Source organism: Manis javanica, chromosome 10 (assembly GCF_040802235.1).
Source record: "Manis javanica isolate MJ-LG chromosome 10, MJ_LKY, whole genome shotgun sequence".
In the NCBI taxonomy this organism is placed as follows: Eukaryota; Metazoa; Chordata; class Mammalia; order Pholidota; family Manidae; genus Manis; species Manis javanica.
Genome location: NC_133165.1, coordinates 116,249,179 through 116,270,625, shown reverse-complemented (window position 1 = coordinate 116,270,625; position 21,447 = coordinate 116,249,179). Strand labels below are relative to the sequence as shown.

At 58.0% G+C, this 21,447-nt stretch overlaps 1 protein-coding gene across 3 annotated transcripts in view; it reads left to right on the top strand.

Moving 5' to 3' along the window:
• The first annotated feature begins 9,017 nt into the window (after positions 1 to 9,017).
• Positions 9,018 to 21,447, top strand: part of CELSR1 (cadherin EGF LAG seven-pass G-type receptor 1) — a 128,341-nt gene continuing 115,911 nt past the window's right edge. For all 3 annotated transcript variants that reach the window (XM_037006765.2, XM_037006764.2, XM_017675578.3), the window contains exon 1: positions 9,018 to 13,064. In XM_037006765.2, the coding sequence (XP_036862660.2) occupies positions 9,473 to 13,064 (3,592 nt within the window). In that variant the 5' untranslated portion in view covers positions 9,018 to 9,472. The remainder of the gene's footprint in view (positions 13,065 to 21,447) is intronic.

The window sequence follows — 21,447 nt, the reverse complement described above, 5'->3', positions numbered from 1 at the left end:
AAGATTTCATCCATTTTTATGGCTGAGTAATATTCCATTGTGTATATGTACCTCATCTGTATCCATTCATCTGTCAATGGACATTGAGGTTGTTTCCATATCTTAGCTATTGTAAATAATGCTGTTATGAACCTAGGTCTGCATGTATCTTTTCAAATTAGTGATTTTGCTTTCTTTGGGTAAATTCCCAGTGGTAGAATTGCTGGGTCATATGGGATTTCTATTTTTAAGTTTTTGAGAAACCTCTGCTCATCCAGTTGCAGGCTGGTCTGGGCTTGATCCCACAGTGTGCCCAGCTTGGTGAGAGAGCAGAAGGGCCCGGGACACATAAGGCCCAGGCTCAGACTGGCATAGTGTTGCTCCCACCCAGTGTATTGGCCAAAACCAGCCACGAGGTCATCTGCCAGCTCCACCTAGGGCAGACGGTGCCCTAGGTGAGCTGAAGTCGCCCTGGAGAAGGCGTGGACACGGGGAGGCTGCAGGAGCTGGAGACTTGGGCACCCTGTGCTCCTCTGTGCCCCTTCCTCGTGCCAGGTTTCATGGCTGGGGCTTCTTGGGCCCTGCTCACCACTCCCAGCATGCCTTGGGGACCCTGCCCTCAGGACCTGTCCCCAGTGACCCCACCACACTGGATGCTCCACCTGAACTGGGCGCAAGAGAGGCTCATGCACTGTGTGTGTGTGTGTGTGTGTGTGTGTGTGTGTGTGTGTGTGTACGTGCGCTTGAGACAGGAGAGGTCAGGCGCCCTCCCTATGTGTGCCCCAGCCCTCTGGGTGCCCCACCATGGGGTTGGGTGCTCCACCCCCAACACCCCGGCACAAGGCTGGTGGTCCATGGGAACCTGTTCCCCCAGGAGGAGGTGTGTGTAGTTGGGAGGAAGGCGCCTGAAGGGCCTGGGGTCCCAGCCGGCCCCTCTGATGACTGCTGCTGGTCCTCACTGATCACAGCTTACAAAGGACATTGTCATCTTTGCCTCTCTGGGTGGGGAGTGGGGGCCTGAAGGTGCCACGGTTCGCCAGATGGCAGCTTCCCTGCCTCCCTGGTGGGGAACCGGAGTTAAACCTGAGCCCACAGTGGGTGAGCAGGGGTGGAGAATCACACCCTGCTGCCATTTGACCAGCTCCCTGCGGGGTCCTGGGCTCCAGAGTGGTCTGGGAAGGTGGGGAGAAATGAGCTTTGAGCCAGTTCCTGCTGTGTGACCCTTGGCAAGCCGCCCAGCCCCCCTGAGCCCCTTTTCCACACGGGCACGCTCCCACCAGGCAGTATCGTCACGTAATGATGCTGGGCCGTGCTGAGTCCTCAATGAGGGCGAGTAAAAGCCAGACCAGACTCATTCTCACCCCTCTACAGAAGAAGAGACAGGTTAAATTCTTCCCTGACACCATAGCCAGAGAGTGGCCACCCCGGAACTCAGATCCAGGCTGCTTCTGCCAAACCTGGCTCTCTACAGTCACCCCGGAGCCGGCTTCTGGGAGCAGCTGCACTTCAAAGTAGGCTGCAAGCAGAGTTCTAGTCAAAGGAGTGACTCTCAAATGCCAGGGTTTCTGCCTATGAGAAAGACAAGAGGGCAGAGCTCGCAGACTGGCTGCCTGGGGGCAGGTAGCTCCTCCCTGCTCCAAGGAAACTCCTGGCTGGGGCTTTGGGATGACCCTTCTTTCACCTGTCCCAGCCTGGTGCCCATGTGTGGCTGTGAGCAGACATCCTTTTAGGGTGGGGAGCAGTGTCAGCACCACCCTGTTTACGCTTGGCAGGCTGTGTGAGCAGAGGCTCCCTGAAGCAGGCCCACGTGGCAGCCAGAATAATTCGCCCATTCTGGGTGTGGGCACCCTCATCTCTCAAACCTGTGGCTATGTTGTGCGGCATGAGGATGGGCAGTGCAGGCAGAATTCCCAGTGCGACTGCTACCCTGGGTGGGGAGATTGCCTGGATTAGCTGGATGCATCCAATACAAGCAGGAGGGTCCTTGAAAGTAGATGAGGGGACAGAGGGTCGGTCTGGTGCAGGGCACAGGAACAGGGGAAAGGCCATTGCAACTGGCAACGGTTGGCATTGACTGCGGAGGGAGGGGCCAAGGGAAGAGGGTGGTCTCAGGTCGGGAGAGGCAAGAAAAATGCTCCCGGGGCCTCCAGAAGGGGGCTCCACTGCGAGCAGTTTGACGTGAGGACATCCTTCCTCCGGAACTGTAGGCTAATGTCTGGGTGTGGTTTTTAGAGTTTGCATGAGCCACAGGAAGTAAACGCCCCCCGTTTCACGGGGGACTGAGGCCCAGAGAGGAGAGGGAGGTGCCTGAGCCCACGCCAGTGGCCCCGCCAGGCCTCCCGACTCACCGCCTGGTGCTCCTCATGCAGCTCACCGGCCTCTGCAGGTGACAGAGCAGAGCCCCCAGCAAAGGCTCGCTGTCCGTCCTGCCCAGGTGGAAGGTTGGCAAGAGCTAGCCATATGCATTTCCCGGGTGCACCAGTGAGTGAGCAAATTTGAGGACAGAGAAACGTGGGTGCCTTGAATCATGCAAAACAATTACTTAGATGATTTTGACAGAAGTTGAGACTTGCTCAGCCGAGCACCGTGCCAGCAGCCTCTCCTCGACCTCCCGTCCCCTTGAAGGATGCAGCAGCCAGCCCTGGGGGTCAACCGGTTCTGGAGCTCCTTAGCCGCGTCGGCACCCAGAATGTGTGCCGCCCGCACGTATCCCTGCATCATGGAGGCCAGCCTGGAGGCACTGGCCCGTTCATGGAGGCCTCCTCCATCCTCCCTTCCGATCAGGGCAGGGCCCCCTCTCCTCGAGGAGCGGCAGACCTCAGCACGCTCGTGGAGCCCGAGCAGGGCGTGACTCACCACCCCTGCCCAGTGAGGGCCCTCTCTGCCAGCAGAGCTGGTGGGGCCCCAGGGCTTGCCTGCTGCGTGGGTGGGAGCCAGTGCCTGGGCTGTGTCCCTGCACATCCTGGGTGACTCCGAGGGCCCCCAGGACCTCAGCCAGCTTCTCCCCTGGGATCTTGGCTGACCACTGCCAGAAAGACGTCTCTGTGTAAAGGAGGTTTCCTTTGGGATGAAAGGGTGAGGGATGCCTTTTCTCCCTGGCAAGACTGGGGACCAGGGCTCGTTGGCGGTGGTGGCTCCTCAGGGCTGGTATCTCTTGCCTGGAAGCCACATGGGTCTCAGGTGCACCGCCTAGTTGCAGATGGCCAAAGTACCCAAGCTCCTTGGAATTTGGGATTCCCACCGTAGGCCCTGGAAGAAGCCCAGAGGTGGCCCATTCCTTTAGGCTTGGGGTCAGGGGTCAGGCTTCTCCTGGTGGCCTGGGCAGCCCTGTGCTCTGTGTCCTGCCCCAGTGTCCCGGAGTGACCAGCTCCCTCCCCTGTCCTTCCCCACTCCCTCTGGGTGACCAGAGCCGGGAGGCCTGTGCCATGTTTCCAACACGTCCACACAGTGGGTGGCTGGACTCTGGTGTTGAGTGTTGCTAAGGGGCAGGGCTGAGCGAACATTCCATCGTAACAACGGCAAAAATAGCGACGATCTTTCAGCGAGTGCTCCCTGGAGCCGGGGCCTTCCCGGTGTGATTTCCGTTCCCGGCACCATGCTTTCATTTCCCAGATGTGGACACTGTGGTCCCCTCAAGAAGGGGACTCACGTAGAGGAGGAGGCAGGTTGGATCCCAAGCTCTGTAACCCACGTGCAGAGACCTTTATTTTATTTATTTATTTTAAAGATATGATTAGGATTCAGGAACTGCCCTTCCCATGTCTGGGTCTCCCCATACCTGTAGAATCACTAAGGACATCATTGTTGCCCCAATCCTGTGCCCACCTCCCCCTCACCCAGAAGAGTTTTGCAAGTTGAGCAAGAGAAATAACAAGGGAGGGCTCCTCTGGGTCACCCTCTTTCTGCACCAGGGATGTGGGGACGTGGGGGCTTCCAGAGGGAGACACAGGGGGCCTCTTCCGTCTCTGCCTCCCATCTTCCCATTTGCCCCTGGCAAAAAAGACGCACAACGGAGTGTATTCAAAATAGTCAAGGAGCAGAAACAACCCGAATATCCACCTGCAAATTCATACCATGCGCTCTGAGCCTCGGGTTGCCGTGTGTCTAGCCGTGTGTCCAGCAGAGCCGGTGCCCTTACCCTGCCGAGTCCCAGGAGCCCCTGCGGCTGTGTGGCCAGGAGGCCGTGTGACCCAGCTGCCTCAGGGCCAGCAAGAGCTGCCCACTCTCAGGGTGGCACCACTTATGTGAGCACACGTGGGCCTGCCGTTTCTGCTGTCTGCTCACACAGGGAGCTTGGTGGGCGCGTGCACCTGGAAGCAGGAGGCCTCTGTCTCTAATGGGGCACAGATGGAGCTCGGCCACTAGAGGCCAGTGCAGCCCGAGGTGGGTCCAGGTTGGCCAGCCCAGGGCTGCTCCTTGACTGGCTGGAGGTGCTGGGGGAGCCAGCGGGGGGTGGTGAGGGTCCTTGTCACCCCTGCCCCCAGGCTCCCCAGAGACACAAGGGCAGCTCAGGACCCAAGAGCCGTGTCCATCACCCTGTCCTCACCGTGCTTCCCTTCAGTCTGGAGATTGGGATTCTGGGCCCTGCCCATGCCAGCTTCCAGAGCCTTCCAGAACCTTCCTGGAGCTAGTCCTGTCCAGAGGTGGGCCTGGCGCAAGTCGATCAGCTGCTGGCCTCTCAGGGAGCGCCTAAGGGAGTCAGGTCCTGGTGGGGGCGGGGCGGGGGGCTTCACCCAGGGGCCCTGGTGGCCCACACCCTAGTCCAAGGATCTGGGAGCCTGAAAGAAACCCCAGCATTTGTATTTAGAAGGTTCTGGCAATTTCCAACAGGAAAACTATTTTTACCATAGGCTTTCAGGGAAGTCCTAGTACATAAAATATGCTCTAAGTCAAGGTCCTGTGTGTTCCATGTTTTAACTTTCACAATTTTCCACCAGTCAAACCCCACCAAAAGTGAGGGGCACTGGGTAGTGGGAGGGAACATGACGAACTCTGTTTCCAAGAAGTTTTTTCCTCTGAATTTCCAAAAAAGGGCAAAGTGGGGCCCCAGCCCAGACTTGCTTTTCACCGATGGGGTGTTTCTTTTAGTTCTTCACCGTTTTAAGATTGGCCCAGGAATTTACTGTGTAAGGAACAGATTCCAGAATTCATGTGGGTTCTGGCCCAAGCCCCTGGCAAAAGCTTTTGATTTTTAGAACATGTACAACACTACAGATCCATAGCTTCTGCATTTTTTTAAATTCTATTTTTATTATCAAAAGCACTACTTCATGTGAAACACCTCAGGGTGTGTGCAAAATATAAACAGCAACTCCACTTCACTGAGCCCGAGGAGTGAGGGCAGTAACTCCAGGGGCATAAAATGGCATCAGACACACGGCCTCTTCGGCCAACAGGCCCCAGGGGCAGGACACCGCCACTGAAGTCCAAGCCCCTCTCCTCTGAGGTGACCCCCTAGGAATCTCCGAGGACTGTGGTCAGTGAGTGAGCCTTGGGTCCTCAGAGGTGGTGGGCACATGGGGAAGGGAGAAGAGACTGCTGCTAAGGTCATGCACAGGATACAGCCCCTTAGGCGGTGCTGGACAGGCCACCACACATACCGTGCCCCTTCCTAAAGCCCCAGGCCCATGGGTCCCCCCATACTCCCTACCACCTGGGCCTCAGGTCACTTTCCATGAACACACCGTGAAGAGCACTGCCCCCTGGGAAATCAGATGAAAGCCACGGCCCCTGCCTCTCCAGGAGCATGGACACATGTGCTTGCTACTTAGTTCACAGTTACAACCACCACCATGGAGGTCGTGCTCGGGGGCAATGACACAACAGTCCAGGTCATCCCTAGTAGGTCTGCACCTGGGCCAGACCTGGGCCAGCCTCTTTATGCAGATGATCTCATCAATCCTCTAACAATGCCAGGAATCTAGACCATTGTTATCTCCAGTTAGAATGAGGAGTTAGGCCCCTTGGAGGTCACAACTCCATAGTGGCAGAATTGGAACTGGGTCCCTCCAGAGCGCCAGCCATTTCGGATTTGTGACTCCTGTCCTGCTGACGCAGCTGGGTGCTTGCTCTGCAGTCCTGTCTAAGCGCAGCCTCTGTTTCTAGATCCACCTCCCACCTGCCCCCATTCTTTAAAATCAGGGCCCATGGAGAAATGCAAATTAAAACCACAATGAGATACCACCTTACACCAGTAAGGATGGCCAACATCGAAAAGACTAGGAACAATAAATGGTGGTGAGGATGTGGAGAAAGGGGAACCCCTCCTGCACTGCTGGTGGGAATGTAAATTAGTTCAGCCATTGTGGAAAGCAGTATGGAGGTTCCTCAAAAACTAAAAATAGAAATACCATTTGACCCAGGAATTCCACTCCTAGGAATTGTCCCAAAGAAAACAAGTTCTCAGATTCAAAAAGACATATGCACTCCAGTGTTTATTGCAGCACTATTTACAATAGCCAAGATATGGAAGCAACCCAAGTGTCCATCAGTAGATGAATGGATAGAGAAGATGTGGTACATATACATGATGGAATACTATTCAGGCATAAGAAGAAAACAAATCCTACCATTTGCAACAACATGGATGGAGCTGGAGGGTATTATGCTCAGTGAAACAAGCCAGGCGGAGAAAGACAAGTACCAAATGATTTCCCTCATTTGTGGAGTATAAGAACAAAGCAAAACTGAAGGAACAAAACAGCAGCAGATTCACAGACTCCAAGAAGGGACTAGTGGTTAGCAAAGGGGAGGCGTAGGGGAGGGAGAGGGGGGTTGAGGGGTATTATGATTAGTGCACATGGTGTGTGGGGGGTCATGGGGAAGACAAGTAGTGACTCTGTGGCATGTTACTACACTGATGGACAGTGACTGCAACAGGGTATGGGGGGCGGACTTGAAAATATGGGTGAATGTAGTAACCACAATGGTTTTCATGTGAAACCTTCATAAGAGTGTATGTCAATGATACCTTTAAAAAAATTGGGGCCCATCGCAAGCATGAAATAAAAGTGCATAGTGTGTGTGTGCAGACTTGAATGTGTGATCATGAAGCCAACACTGTGCTAAGCTTCAGGTCAGGAAGCGGCCACCCCTGACACCACACCTCTTTCCTGCTGTGCTAACACGTCCCTTTGCTGTTCTTCATCGTACCCCATTTGCGGCCATCCAAACCAGCGTGATGGGCCTGCTTCTGACTGGGATGTGTACAGAACTGGCAATCATGCTCTCTCGACCTTTTAGGGAACCTGCTATTAGGGAGACCTGTCCCTGGGCTCTCTGGGGACCAGGAAGCGGGGTGGAATGGTCCCTGCAGTCACCTGCAGCCTACAGGTGTCTTGTTCCAGGAAAGCATGCCCACACCCAAACTCACTCATTGCATTTGAATTTTTAAAAACCAGCATGTACAGTGCAACAGAACTTTTTTGTTTGTTTAAACCCAACCCACCCTATTAAAAACCCTTGCGAAATACCCACTCCCAGGGTTCTCCAGTGTGGGACCCCTGCTTTCTCCTTCACCCTGGCCAGAAGCTTTCCATGGCAAGGCTCTAGGCTGAGGTCCTCCCTGCCTTTCTGACCCTAAAACTCCCGGACTGTGATCCTCTCCAACAAGGCAGAAGGGAGAGCCAGGCCCGGAGGTCCTGGAAGGTCCCACGTAAGGGATGGATGGCCTTTTCTGCTTCTGCCCCCTCCCTCCACGCACACATTTCCCTACAAGGTTTGCCAGTGGAAACTCCCAGATTAAAAGATTCCAAAGTAAGTCTACCTTTTAGGTCTATAATAACGTCTTTAAATCGTTGTTAACGAGAAGAAAATGCTCATATCTGGCTTCAGTCCAAAGACACTGTTTTCAGCAACTTCGAGCAATATTGTTTGAGTTCATTTAATTTATTCTTTGCAAACCCGGCTCCACCCCTATCTGTGCTAGCTCGGAAATGGGGCCGCGGGATCGGACCCTCCCTGGTCACAAAGACCCACTCGGGTGGAAGCACCTCCCACCCCTGCGGCTTCTAGGGTAGCAGGAGGGCCTGCTCTGAAGGAGGGATCCCACCGCCCTGGCGACCGAGAGGCTGAGGCGCTGCAGTGGGTTCTGGTGCCCAGAGCTCCACGGAGAGCGGGTGCAACCCCCACCCCGGGGCGGCACAGTCCTAAAGCCCCGTGTGTGTCGCTTAGCTCTAAAACCCCCCCATCTGCCCTTGCAGGCGGCGGTGTGTGGCCCAGTTCTGAAGCTCCCTTCCCTGGTTGTTCTCCGCAGGAGACCAGCGGGCGAGCGGGGGCGGAGAGAGGTGCTGCCTGCAGTTCTAAGTACCCCGAGAAGTTCCCCGCCGCACGCCGCCCCCAGGGCCAGCACTCCCGGCTGCCGCGCTCCGGGACAGGTCGGCGCGACCACCAACGCTCAGGCCAGGTCGCACGCGTAGGAGACGAGCTCGCCTCTGCAGCCTCCACTCCAAATCCCAAGTGTCAATCCAGGCTGTTCCCCTTTTCGTTTACAAGTTGCGCTTTAAACCAAGTGGCACCCGAATCTCTGGGTTTGAAAGTCCAGGGAAGTGTGGTCGGGAGTAAAGCGCTTTAGCCTCCGGAATTTTGCTGTAAATGTGTAACCGGCCCCCAGCAGCCGCTGCGGTCCTCTTTGGGGGACGCGCGCCCCAGCCCCCTTCCCTGGGTGGGGGAAGCCCGCACCCGTCCTTCTCCCCCCTCGGGTCCAATCGGTTCGGCCACCGGGACGGCGGTATCCGCGGCTCATTTCTGCCAGGTTGGGGCTGGGGGTCTTTGGGCTTGCCCGGCACCCCAAGGGCTGCGCCACCACCCCCACTGGAGGCGGCTGCCCGGGGCCCGCAGCCCCGCCTTTCTCGGCCCCACTGCCCGGGCCCCGCCCCCCGGGGAGCGGGCCCGATCCGCCCCCGCCCCGGTAGCGCTCCCGCGTCTCCATAGCGATCCTCCGGGCGCGCACCTCCGGGCCCGCTCCCCCCGGGGCGGGACAATACGAGGCCGGGCCGGGGGCGGGGCCGGGCCGGGCCGGGGGCGGGGAGAGCGCGGGCAGAGGGGCGCGGGCGGAGCGCACCGCCCAGGCAGCAGCCGGCGCCGGGGTCTGAGCGGCGCGGTGCGGCCCAGTCGGCTCCGGGAGCGCAGCCCCCGCCCTTCTCGGGGCCCGCCCCGCTTCCCACGCCGCCCGGCGGAGCCCGCGCGGGAGCCACCTGGAGCTGCTTGGAGCCGCCACCACTGCAGGTTGATGCGCGGCGCCCTCCCGGGACGCGCGGAGAAGCCATCTTGAAACCAACTTTGCAAACTTTACCAAAGTGCTCTCGAAGTGGAAGCTGCGGGGGAGACCGGGAGCGCGGCCCCCGGTGTCCCCGCCAGAGCCCCCGGGGAGGCAGGGCGCGGACCGCCCCGAGGGCCCGGCGCCAGGCCCGCGGGACGCGCCCCCCGGCCGCGCCCGGTGGATGCGGAGCCGCGCCGGGTGCATGGATTGTGCTCGGGCGCCCGGCTCGGGGCCATGGCGCCGCCGCCGCCGCCCGTGCTGCCCGCGCTCATGTTCCTGGCTGTGGCCGCCGCCCTACCCGCTCTGGGGCTGCGGGCGGCCGCCTGGGAGCTGCTCGTGCCCGGCGGGGCCCACGCCTTCGCCCTGGGGCCCGGCTGGACATACGCGCTGGACACCGTGCGCACGCCTCGGGCGCTGCGGGAGCTGTTGGACGTGAGTCGCGACGGGCGGCTGGCCGGGCGGCGGCGCGGGCTCGGCGCGGGGCCCCCGGGCTGCGCGCGCCTGGGGGCGCGCCCGCTGCCGCTGCAAGTCCACCTGGCAGCCCGCGGCTCCCTGACGGCGCTGGACCTCCGCCTGCGAGTTCGCGCGCACGGCCCCGGTTGCGGCGCCCAACAACGGGGCCCACGGGCCTTCGGAGCGGAGCTGCGCGCGCGGGCTGTGCTCACGGTGCCCGAGCCCGGCGCGGTCCTCTGCTTCCCGGCCCCCAGTGGCGGCGGCGGGGCCACTCTGCACTCAGCGCTCGTGGCCCTGACCACATTCCCTGTCTGCAGCTGCCCGCCGCGCCCCGGGCTCCGCTGCCCACTCCACCCCATCTGCCTGCCTCCCGGGGGCTCGGCCCGCCTGCGCCTGCTGTGCGCCCTGAGGCGCGCGGCCGGCGCCATCCGGGTGGAGCTGTTGCTGGAGGCGACAGAGGGGACGCCCTCCCCATCGCTGTCGCAGTCGCCACCGAGCCTGCCGCAGGCGGGGGCGGCGCGGCGGGCTCGGCGGGGCGCTGGCGGCAGCACTAGCCCGCAGTTCCCGCTGCCCAGCTACCAGGTGTCGGTTCCCGAGAACGAGCCTGCGAGCACGGCGGTCATCGAGCTGCGCGCGCACGACCCCGACGAGGGCGAGGCGGGGCGCCTGAGCTACCAGATGGAGGCACTGTTCGACGAGCGTTCCAATGGCTACTTCCTCGTCGACCCCGTCACGGGTGCGGTGAGCACGGCTTGCGCGCTGGACCGCGAGACGCAGGACACGCACGTGCTCAAGGTGAGCGCGGTGGACCACGGCTCGCCGCGGCGCTCGGCTGCCACCTACCTCACTGTCACAGTCAGTGACACCAATGACCACAGTCCTGTCTTCGAGCAGTCAGAGTACCGCGAGCGCGTGCGCGAGAACCTGGAGGTGGGCTATGAGGTGCTGACCATCCGAGCCACCGATGGTGACGCGCCTTCCAACGCCAACATGCGCTACCGTCTGCTGGAGGGCGCCGGTGGCGTCTTTGAGATCGACGCGCGCTCGGGCGTGGTGCACACACGTGCTGCTGTGGACCGAGAGGAGGCATCCGCCTACCAGCTGCTGGTGGAGGCCAATGACCAGGGCCGCAACCCGGGCCCGCTCAGCGCCACAGCCACTGTGCACATCGTGGTGGAGGACGAGAATGATAATTACCCCCAGTTCAGCGAGAAGCGCTATGTGGTCCAGGTGGCGGAGGACGTCGGGGTCAACACGCCTGTGCTGCGTGTGCAGGCCACAGATCGGGACCAGGGCCAGAACGCGGCCATACACTACAGCATCATCAGCGGGAACCTGAAGGGCCAGTTTTACCTGCACTCACTGAGCGGGAGCCTGGATGTGATCAACCCGCTGGACTTCGAGGCCATCCGGGAGTACACGCTGCGCATCAAGGCCCAGGATGGTGGCCGCCCGCCGCTCATCAATTCTTCAGGGCTGGTCTTGGTGCAGGTGCTGGATGTGAACGACAACGCCCCCATCTTCGTGAGCAGCCCCTTCCAGGCAGCTGTGCTGGAGAACGTGCCTCTGGGCCACTCAGTGTTGCACATTCAGGCGGTGGACGCAGATGCAGGTGAGAACGCACGTCTACGCTACCGCCTGGTGGACACGGCTTTGACCTCCGTGGGTGCAGGTGAGGCTGGGTCTCAGGACCCAGGCTCGGCCACAGACTTCCCTTTCCAGATCCACAACAGCTCTGGCTGGATCACCGTGTGTGCGGAGCTGGACCGTGAGGAAGTGGAGCACTACAGCTTCGGGGTGGAGGCGGTGGACCACGGCTCACCGCCTATGAGCTCCTCTGCCAGCGTGTCCATCACGGTGCTGGATGTAAACGACAATGATCCCGTGTTTACGCAGCCCATGTATGAGCTGCGTTTGAATGAGGATGCGGCCGTGGGCAGCAGCGTGTTGACCCTGCGAGCCCGTGACCGGGATGCCAACAGTGTGATCACCTACCAGCTCACCGGTGGCAACACTCGGAACCGCTTCGCCCTCAGCAGCCAGAGCGGCGGCGGCCTTATCACCCTGGCGCTGCCTCTGGACTACAAGCAGGAGCGGCAGTATGTGCTGGCGGTGACGGCGTCCGATGGCACACGCTCGCACACCGCACAGGTGTTCATCAACGTCACAGATGCCAACACCCACCGGCCCGTCTTTCAGAGCTCCCACTATACCGTGAGTGTCAGTGAGGACCGGCCCGTGGGCACCTCCATTGCCGTCATCAGTGCTACCGACGAGGACACCGGTGAGAACGCCCGCATCACCTATGTGCTGGAGGACCCTGTGCCACAGTTCCGGATCGACCCCGACACCGGCACCATCTACACTATGACGGAGCTGGACTATGAGGACCAGGCTGCCTACACGCTGGCCATCACGGCTCGGGACAACGGCATCCCTCAGAAGTCCGACACCACCTCCCTAGAGATCCTCATCCTCGATGCCAACGACAACGCGCCCCGGTTCCTTCGGGATTTCTACCAGGGATCCGTCTTCGAAGATGCTCCGCCATCAACCAGTGTCCTCCAGGTTTCCGCCACTGATCGGGACTCTGGCCCCAATGGTCGCCTGCTGTACACATTCCAGGGTGGGGATGATGGTGACGGGGACTTCTACATTGAGCCCACATCTGGTGTGATCCGCACCCAGCGCCGGCTGGACCGGGAGAATGTGGCAGTGTACAACCTTCGGGTCCTGGCTGTGGACCGGGGGAGCCCAGCACCCCTTAGTGCCTCGGTGGAAATCCAGGTGACCATCCTGGACATTAATGACAACCCCCCAGTGTTTGAGAGGGATGAGCTGGAGCTCTTTGTGGAGGAGAATAGCCCGGTGGGATCTGTGGTGGCAAGAATTCAGGCCAATGACCCCGACGAAGGCCCCAACGCCCAGATCATGTACCAGATCGTGGAAGGCAATGTGCCTGAGGTCTTTCAGCTGGACCTGCTGAGCGGGGACCTGCGTGCCCTGGTCGAGCTGGACTTTGAGGTCCGGCGGGAGTACGTGCTTGTGGTGCAAGCCACGTCAGCCCCGCTGGTGAGCCGGGCCACAGTGCACGTCCGCCTCCTGGACCAGAATGACAACCCACCCGTGCTGCCCGACTTCCAGATCCTCTTCAACAACTATGTCACCAACAAGTCCAACAGCTTCCCCACTGGTGTGATTGGCCGTGTCCCGGCCCATGATCCCGACCTGTCCGACAGCCTCAACTACACCTTCCTGCAGGGCAATGAGCTCCGGCTGCTGCTGCTGGACCCCACCACGGGTGAGCTGCAGCTCAGCCGGGACCTGGACAACAACCGGCCTCTGGAGGCGCTCATGGAGGTGTCTGTGTCCGGTGAGTGGCTGCTGGGGTGCCTGCTGGACCACCAGGATTGTCCCAGGGACCTGCCAGGGGCCCACCCGGCATGCCGGGGCACATTTGGGCAGGGCCCGGGCAACTCTGGGGATTTGTGGCTTCTGGTTGGATGGCTGGGTCCATGAGCTGGGGGCTGCTCCCCACCCAGGCCAAGGGAGTGGGAGGGCCTGGCACCACTGCCTTAGCGTTTGGCTGGGAGTGGGCCTGGCCTTCTGCACGTTCAAGACCAGGGCTTCCCAGAGCTTTCCTCAGTGGGTCATGGCACAAGCCTGTCTGGAAAGATCAAAGGTCACTGCCCACCCCATGTGCCAGTTAGGTCCTGGGAAGACCGTTGGGAGATGCCGGACGGGGCCCTGAGTCACCCTGCAGTACGGCTGGAGTTAGCTCCCGGGTGTCTCCTCTCTGTCTTCTTCAGATAATCACCGTTGGCGGATGTGTGCTCATCTGTGCAGGAGCTCTTTGAAAATCATAGCCTCGTTTGATGTTGGCTTATGCTCCTGGACACAGGCTTATAATTTGGGTGTTACTTAGAGGCCCGCCCAGCGTGGTGGAGCCAGTGTGGGAACCCAGCAGACCCGCTGTGGGGCTGGAGGTGAGCAGGAGAGGAAGTCTCGGCTCAGCCAGCCAAATGGTTGGCAGTGAAGAGTTGGTCCTCCATGTTGCTGACCCCTGTGTGCCAGGCAGGGCCTGCAGGGCCAGGGAGTGTGGGGATAGGTGGAAGGGAATTGGGAGACAGAAGAGAGAGAAGGGTTGGCTGGAGTGGGGAGCACCCCTAATAGCTCCTCAAGGGGACCTGTCTTTGGACATGATCCGCTGTGCAGCAGGTGACCTTAATTACGAGACCAGATTATTGCCAAGAAAGGCGTTAATCTGTGGGTTGAGTTCCTGTTTCAGATGAGTTGTTTAAATGGTAAGTTATTATGATCCAGTATCACGTGGGAGCCCTGGAAGAACTAAAAAGTTAATTTTCGGGTTTGTTTAGTTTCCACAGTTGGCTGTAATTCCTGTACACTAGGGGCTGGGTGGCACACAGGTTCCAGTTCGGGTTATTTGCATGTGTGGTTTAGACCTCAAGGGTCCAGTTTGGCGGTGATGCGTACTCCAGGGCAGATTTTGGCAGCAGAGTCTACCTGCAGGGGATAGTTTAGGTTTTTGAAGTTGTGAATATGTGGAGGATGTGGAATAGGTCTCTAGGGAGAATTGTTAACCAGGCTCATGGATATATTGAGCAATGACACATTTAGGAAAAAAAAAAAACCTCTCTCCTAAATTTGCATTTGCGTTTTCTCTTTTCCCCCGTGTACTGCTTTATCTGCTAGGTAAACAAAGGGGAGAAGCCAGCCTGTATAAAAATGCCTTGGCAACATCTAAGGGTTTTGATTTTGCAGGGGGCTCAGTGCTTTAGGGGAGGAGTGCATGCTGGCAGCAGGGGTGCTTTGGGTCTGGAGCGTCAGGAATGTGGGCCCCCCTGTCTCGGCCGGATAACGGGGTTTAGGATGGACTTCGTTCAAAGAGGTTAGTTACTGACGGCTGTCTCACCTGCCTGGTGGGCCCACCACTGGGCCTGTGGTCAGAGGTGGGCTGGAGACCCACGCTGTGTCTTTAATAACTGTCTCAGTGATCTGGTTCTTGACTCTGGATCCCATGACTTCACCCTGTCCTGCAAACCAGGTACTGGGGCCTCGTGTCAGTCACCCCAGATAACACATACTCTCACTGGGTTCTGACTGGCTGTCAGTTTTCTAAACTCTCATGTCTAAATTGTTACTTATTTCTCTGGTAACTGGGAGGTAAGTGGCTGCCCATTTTGCAGATGAAGAAACTGAGGCCCAGAGGTATTAAGTAACTTTCTCAGGGCTGCACAGCCAGTGAGTTGGAGCATCACAAGTCAAACCATGATCCAGACAGAACAAGCCCACCCTTCATATTCCTCTCTTCCCTGAGAGAAACTCTTGAATCTGTTGCTAAACTAAATTATTCCAGTGCCAGTTCCTTGTTCTGGCTTGAAGTTTGTACCTTGGGGTGTCCCACAACCCTCCGATTGTCCAGCCCTTAGACTTCTATTTAAATTACTATTTAAACAGCAAGGTACTGGGTGGAAACAAAACAAAATAAAAAGATCAGCCTTTGAATTAACCAGAGTCAGATTCTTAGGTTTTTTAAAGAAACAATGGGGAGAGCCGTTGTTTTAGACTCCGAGGCTGTTTCCAACAAAGTGTTATATTGGCTTTCCCAGATTTACAGCCGTGCCCTAAAGCCCTTAATGCATTATTACTGCCCTGGAGGTACTGTGGGGAACAGCCCTTGGCAGCCAAGCCAGGGAGGGGTGTGTGCCTCCAGCCAGGAACCAGCTTGGAAGTGCACCCGGAGCCTGCCTGAGGTGGACACGCTCAGCGGGGAGGGCAGTTCCTTCTGCCTGGCCCTGGGCTTTAGCACCATCATTTCCACTGTGACCCTTGTTTAGATAGCCTACCAAGGACAACACACTATTTGAAAACTTTTTGAATTCTGAAATAGTCTCATTCAAATAGCTGCTGTTTTTTGGATGACATCCAGTGGTCCAAGATGCTCATTTTATATGTAGTGGTTTTTGAATGAGGTTTAAAGTTCTGTGGTAGGAACTTTGTATTAGGAACGTGCGTAAAAGCTGTGTTTGCATTTTTCAAAGCAGTGTGGTCACTATCCCAATGAGGTTCACAAGCATTGAATACATTCTGGGTCTTTCTACATGTTTGCCTTTTAGTAACATTGACATTTTCGAATCAGCCTGAACATGTGTGTACCTGCGGGTTCAGAACCTGAAGCCATGCATTACAGAAAACAGCGTTTGGTAGAAAATGACCCGGCGTTTGGGGGCATTTTGGACCTATGGATGTGGAGAGAGTAGCATTGGTGAGGTAAAAATGATTGGCCCATGAGTCATTCAGACATGTCAGAAAATACCAAAACTCCGTGAAATAAGATTGAGTAACCCTTTTGCTGTTTACTTTGGTGGGAAATACGTAGTGTGAAGTCGTCTAGGCTTGATAAAGTTGAAAAAAGTATTTGCTTAGTTAGATACAGGCTATCGGCCGGGCCTCTTAAATAGATGATTGCAAACAAGGAAATGAGGAGACGGACGATGTGCCAGGCCGCGTCTGGGTGTGTGGCTGTTCCGTGTTTTCCTGAACCCCACATTGAGGAAGGGATCAGGCCAACCCGAGCCACTTCAGTTGTTGGGCTTCATTCTCCAGGGGCTGCCCCGGAGGTGCTGGGTACTTGGGGCACACAGTTAACCATCTGAGGGCTCCGGCGACTCTGCAGGGAGTCCCTTGCTAAGTACTTCGAGGAACTGTGGCTCTGAAACACTTATTTACTGAGCGCCTCCCGTGTGTGAGGCCCTGGGGAGCCAGTGAGGCCCCGCCTCCCGGAAGTTTGCTGGGGACAGACTGCTGGCCTGGGGCAGGGAGGGGCAGCGGAGGGTGGGCCTGGGGCTGTAGCCCTGTGAGCGGGAAGCGTCGCCCTGGCAGGGGGCATGGGCGTGGAGGACTCCGCCTGCTGGGGAGGCTGGCTCCGGAGGGTTTGTTTGGATGGCGGTTGGGGGAGGTTTTGGACTGAGAGCCAGGGTAGGAGGTACTTTGGGCCGTGGGCTGGAGGACGGGGGGTGGTGCGGGAGGCTGGGCTTGGTGCCCTGCCCGGGGAGGCTGGGGGAGGCCAAGGGGTGTGGCTGGACGGGTCGGAGTTGCAGGGGTAGATGGTCGGATGTGGAGGCACTGATGGTGAGGCACCCCGGGCACCACCTGTCTGAGCACATTGCGGTCCCCCATGCAGCCTCCGCAAGTGGAGGGTGCCATCACGGCTTCTGTCGCAGCCAGGAACACACCAAGGACCCTTGTGAGTGGTGCCGGTGCTGAGATTTGAACCCGGGATGGTGGCTCCGGCGTCACACTCTCTGAGGCTGCGCTTTCCAGCATAGCATGAAGATGAGGTGAAGGAGGTGTGTTCCCTGAGCCGGGGGTCCATGCAGGGGGTTTGGCTCTGGGGGAGAGCAGACCACTTTTGGACCCCATGTGGCTGGGACATCTTTGACATTGCCATGAAGACTGTTGGGCGTGTAGGTCTGGGTGGGAGAGGCCGGCTGGGGTCATGGCCAGAGGCAGTCAGCATGGCCTGGGGTGACAGAGTCACGGTGGGGGTCAGTGACCTGCCTGCAGGAGTGTGAGGGCCTGGGCCAGGGCTTGGTGTGGGCCCCAGTGGCTGTGGGGTGGCCTGTGTGAGAGCTGGAGCAGCGGGAGAACCAAAGAGGGGGAGGGTCCCAAAGCGTGTCTCCTGGCAGTGGGGGCCTGCGGACCGAGACGGGACTTGGGTTAGCAAAGGGGAGGTCCTTGGTGGCCTCCGTGACAGCCTGAGTTGTGGGGGGCTTCGGGGCCCCTTTGAGGAGTGAGGACGGGGTTGTGGGGGGTGAATGGGGTCAGAGGGAAGGTGGGGTGGCCCCGGGGCCGTGGGAGCCTGCAGTGACCTGGGCTGAGTTGGGGCTGGGAGTACTTGGCCAGTTAACACGCACAGCTCTCCCGCCTGTCCTGTATCTCCACCTGCCCGGGCAGGAGTTCACCCGTTGTGGCCTGACACCCTTCCTGGAGCACTGGAGTGGGGGCTGAGCCTCAGAGCGCCTGCTGTGGCCAGGCTGTGTAGACAGGGTGCCGGGATGGTGGCTTCTGCTTCTGTTTGACTCCGAGGACCTGTGATGGAGGCGCAGGTGGGTCGGGGCAGATGGGCAGGGCCCGAAGGGCACAGGTGACCTGGACTCATGGGGGCCAGGGTACCCCAAATCAGGTCTGGCTGCCTGGCGGCACGAGGCTCCATCTGGCCCCAGCTACCAACTAGGGTGACAGGAAGATGTTTTAAAATCAGGAAAAGTCCCAAGCGCGTGAGCCCTCAGGAGGAGGGGTGGTCCTCAGGTGACATCAGGAAACGTCACTGGCCAAAAAGGTCACCCAAGTGGGTGATGCCAGATCTCCATCCAGACTCTGGTGTCCACCTTGGTCAGGGCTGGCGCACACACCTGCCCACGTTGACCCCTGAGGGCAGAAACCTGGTAGGGAAGCAGGTGGGTGGGCCCCTGGGGGCTGTGCCCGGGGGTGTGTCATGTGGCACAGAGCCAGAGGCCTCCCTCCCTGCCAGCACTTGGGTGCAAACACATGTAGATCTGATCGTGTGGGGCATGTGGAAAATACTCCTAAGTTTGGCATGATTGTTTTCAGCTCACAGCCTTGGGGAAAATAGTTCTCTAGTTCTTCTTGTCCTGTAACCTGAACACGTAGGTTCATGTGAAAGCTCTAGAATTAAGTTTCTGAATAATGTTGGGTGGGGGTAAGTAACCCCTTGCACCCCGCATGTTTGTTTCAGAAGAGTGGCCTGAGGAGATGCGGGGTGGCCAGGGTGTCCCAGGCTGTAGCGGATAAAGGGAGGCAGCCCAGCCACATTCATGGGAGATGAGGGACCGCCCTCTGCTTTCCCCTGTGGGCCTAGGGCCTAGCACCCAGTGGGTGCTGGGAAAATATCATGGATTATTTATGGAACCAGCCAGAGGACCGTGGGCGGGAGGGTCCCCCTGCTAAGGCCATGGGCGTCTCCTCTGCCTTCACCTGGGGGACCCGAGGCTTGTGCAGGGGACAGGACACTCCCAGCGGCCACTTCCTGTCCCTCCGTGTGTTGCTGGGTGGCTTGGCCCATGGTGAAAGGAATAGGCGTTTTTAAAGGGAAGCTCCCAGGGCTGCGTTCTCGCGCTTCTGCTTCAGGTGAGGACTTGTGGGCACCTTGGTATCAGTTCCCCTTTCTGGGTGTGAACATTCCAAAGCTGGGAAAAGCCCCTCACCAGTGCTTTAATTGCTCCAGTGAGTGTCTGTTCTGCTGACATGGATACAGGCTGTGGGTTCTTTCTTACACACACACATAGACACACAGACATACAGACATGTGCACACACACAGACATATTCAAGCTCATCCAGCCGTGACACTTTCTACGCCATGACAGCAGGGATGTGTGTTCCCTCTGATCTGTTTGGTGCCTAGAAAAGGAAGGAGATCTCTCCCACAAGAAGGGAGGCACATGTATACATAGACACACACACACACTCACAGTTTAACCAGCCACTCTGAAGGCAAATTGTATAGGATGACCTTTCCTTCCAGCCGATAGCCCACTGTTGTAACTTTTCCTGGGGGTGGGTGGTGTCGGTGGGTTCATGTCGGCCGGAGCATAGCGGGCCCCTCGGAGCTGGGGGCTTGTGTAGGGGCATGAGAGGGCACGGAGGACAGGGGCTCCCCTTGGGGTGTCATGCGAGCCCTAGCTTCTAGGGTTGGCCCGTGACAAGATGTCAGACAGGCGAAGTGTCTGGCCTGCCATCGACAGTAGCTGCCCCCCTGGGGTGTGGTCTGTACAGGTGAGCTGCAGGTGAGCCCACACAGGTATGCCTCCCTTCTTGTGGGAGAGATCTCCTTCCTTTTCTAGGCACCAAACAGATCAGAGGGAACACACATCCCTGCTGTCATGGCGTAGAAAGTGTCAAGGCTGGATGAGCTTGAATTATCCAGCCACGTCCTCACTGGCCACCACCCTGGTGTTGAGTTTCAGTCCCAGCTCACAGTAGCCCTGGAGTTCATGGGGTGTGCTCTCCTGGGGAGTTTGAGCTGCTGTTGACCCCCTGAAGGTGGGACATGCTGTGCAGCAGGCCCCTGGTTCAGGGGTCTAGGCGATTGCCCCGCATCGCTGCAGCAACGAGAGGGCTTCTTGGCCCAGTGGGGGACCCTCTGCCTTCCCAGGGCACTCCGAGCCTGAGCACGGAGTGGGCATGGGGGGCCAGCTTGGGAGGGCGGCAGCGTGGCATTCGTCCCCTCTGCCCTCGGTCCCCGCCTGGGGAGGTAGCTCCGAGGAGTGCGGCTGAGGCCTTGTTCACACAGCGCAGCAGACGCGGCCCCCTCGGGCCCGGGGGACCCTGCGTTTTCTGCCCTTACCCCTGCCTTGTGAAGGTTGAGCTGCAGTGGTGGGCAGAGTCCTGGCTCCCTGCACACTGGCTGTCCCTGTGCCTCAGTTTCCCCACCGGCATGGGCTAACACACGGTCTGCAGTGTGATGAGGGCCGTACCAGGGATGCTGTGCTGGCAGGACGTGGTGGGTGCCTTCCAGCATCAGGGTACAGATTCTGCTGGCCAGGGAGCCGCCTTCCCCCGTCCTCTTCTCCTTCCTTCCATCCTTCCCTCCCTCCCTCCTTGTCCTCCATCCATCAAGATTTTTCTTTATTTTAAGAGTCTGTTTTCATTGCCAGTTTTCTTATCTTTGATCTTTTTAGGATTTTAAAAATATCTAATCTAAAGGATTCTTGGTTGAGGTAAACTAATAGCCTAGTTCAAATAAAGTCACGTGCTAAGTTGGCGTTCGGAGATAAGAGCTCGCTTGCAGGGCCATAAACCTCTGTCGTGAGCTGATTGCCGAAGCCCCGTTTTCACAGAGGGAAGTCATTCAGCCACACGTCAGAGACTGCCGCACACGGCCGTGTCCCAGCAGCGGTCCCTGCTGCGTGGCGATGTGCCTCCGGTATTGGGGAGGGCGTGAGGTTCCACTGGCGATGCAGCCTGTGTTGCAGCCCCTCATGCTGATTGCTGACCCCGGTCAGGTCGGCCCTCTGGGCCTCAGTGTCCCCAATGAAACAGTGGGATGGGGTGGTCATCACCCAGGATCCCTCTCCTGACTCTGACCCTGTACCATTCATTCTGAAGGTGGAGGATCAGAAACACACAAGCCCAGCCTGGGGGTCTGCCTGTGACTTGGGAAACCTTTTTCGTGCCATGGACATTACAGGTGCAGAAGAAATTACTTCATTTAAAAGCTGTTCCAAAATATTTGCATATCATATGTCTGATGAGGGATTAATATCCAGAGTATGTACAGAACTCCTAAAACTCAGCCACAGAGAAGCAAACGACTGGGTTTATAAATGGACAAAGGACTTGAGTAGACATTTCTCCAAAGAGGATATACAGATGACCAAAAAGCCGGTGGAAAGCTGCTCAGCGTCACTAATTAGGGAAATGCAAATCAGAAACACAGTGAGATAAAACAACACACTTTTAGGAGGGCTGTTATAAAAACAGAACAAAGTAACAAGTGTGGGTGAGTGTGTGATCACAACAGCCAAAGGTGGGAACACCTGAAGCGTCTGTCAGTGTCTGCGTGGGCGCGAAAAAGGGGCGTGAAATTGCGAGGGGATTTCATTCAGCCTTAAAAGGGAAGGAAATTCCGACACACAACACGGATGAATGGTGAGGACATTACGCTCAATGAACCAGACACAAACGGACAAATGCGTGGGATTATATGAGGTC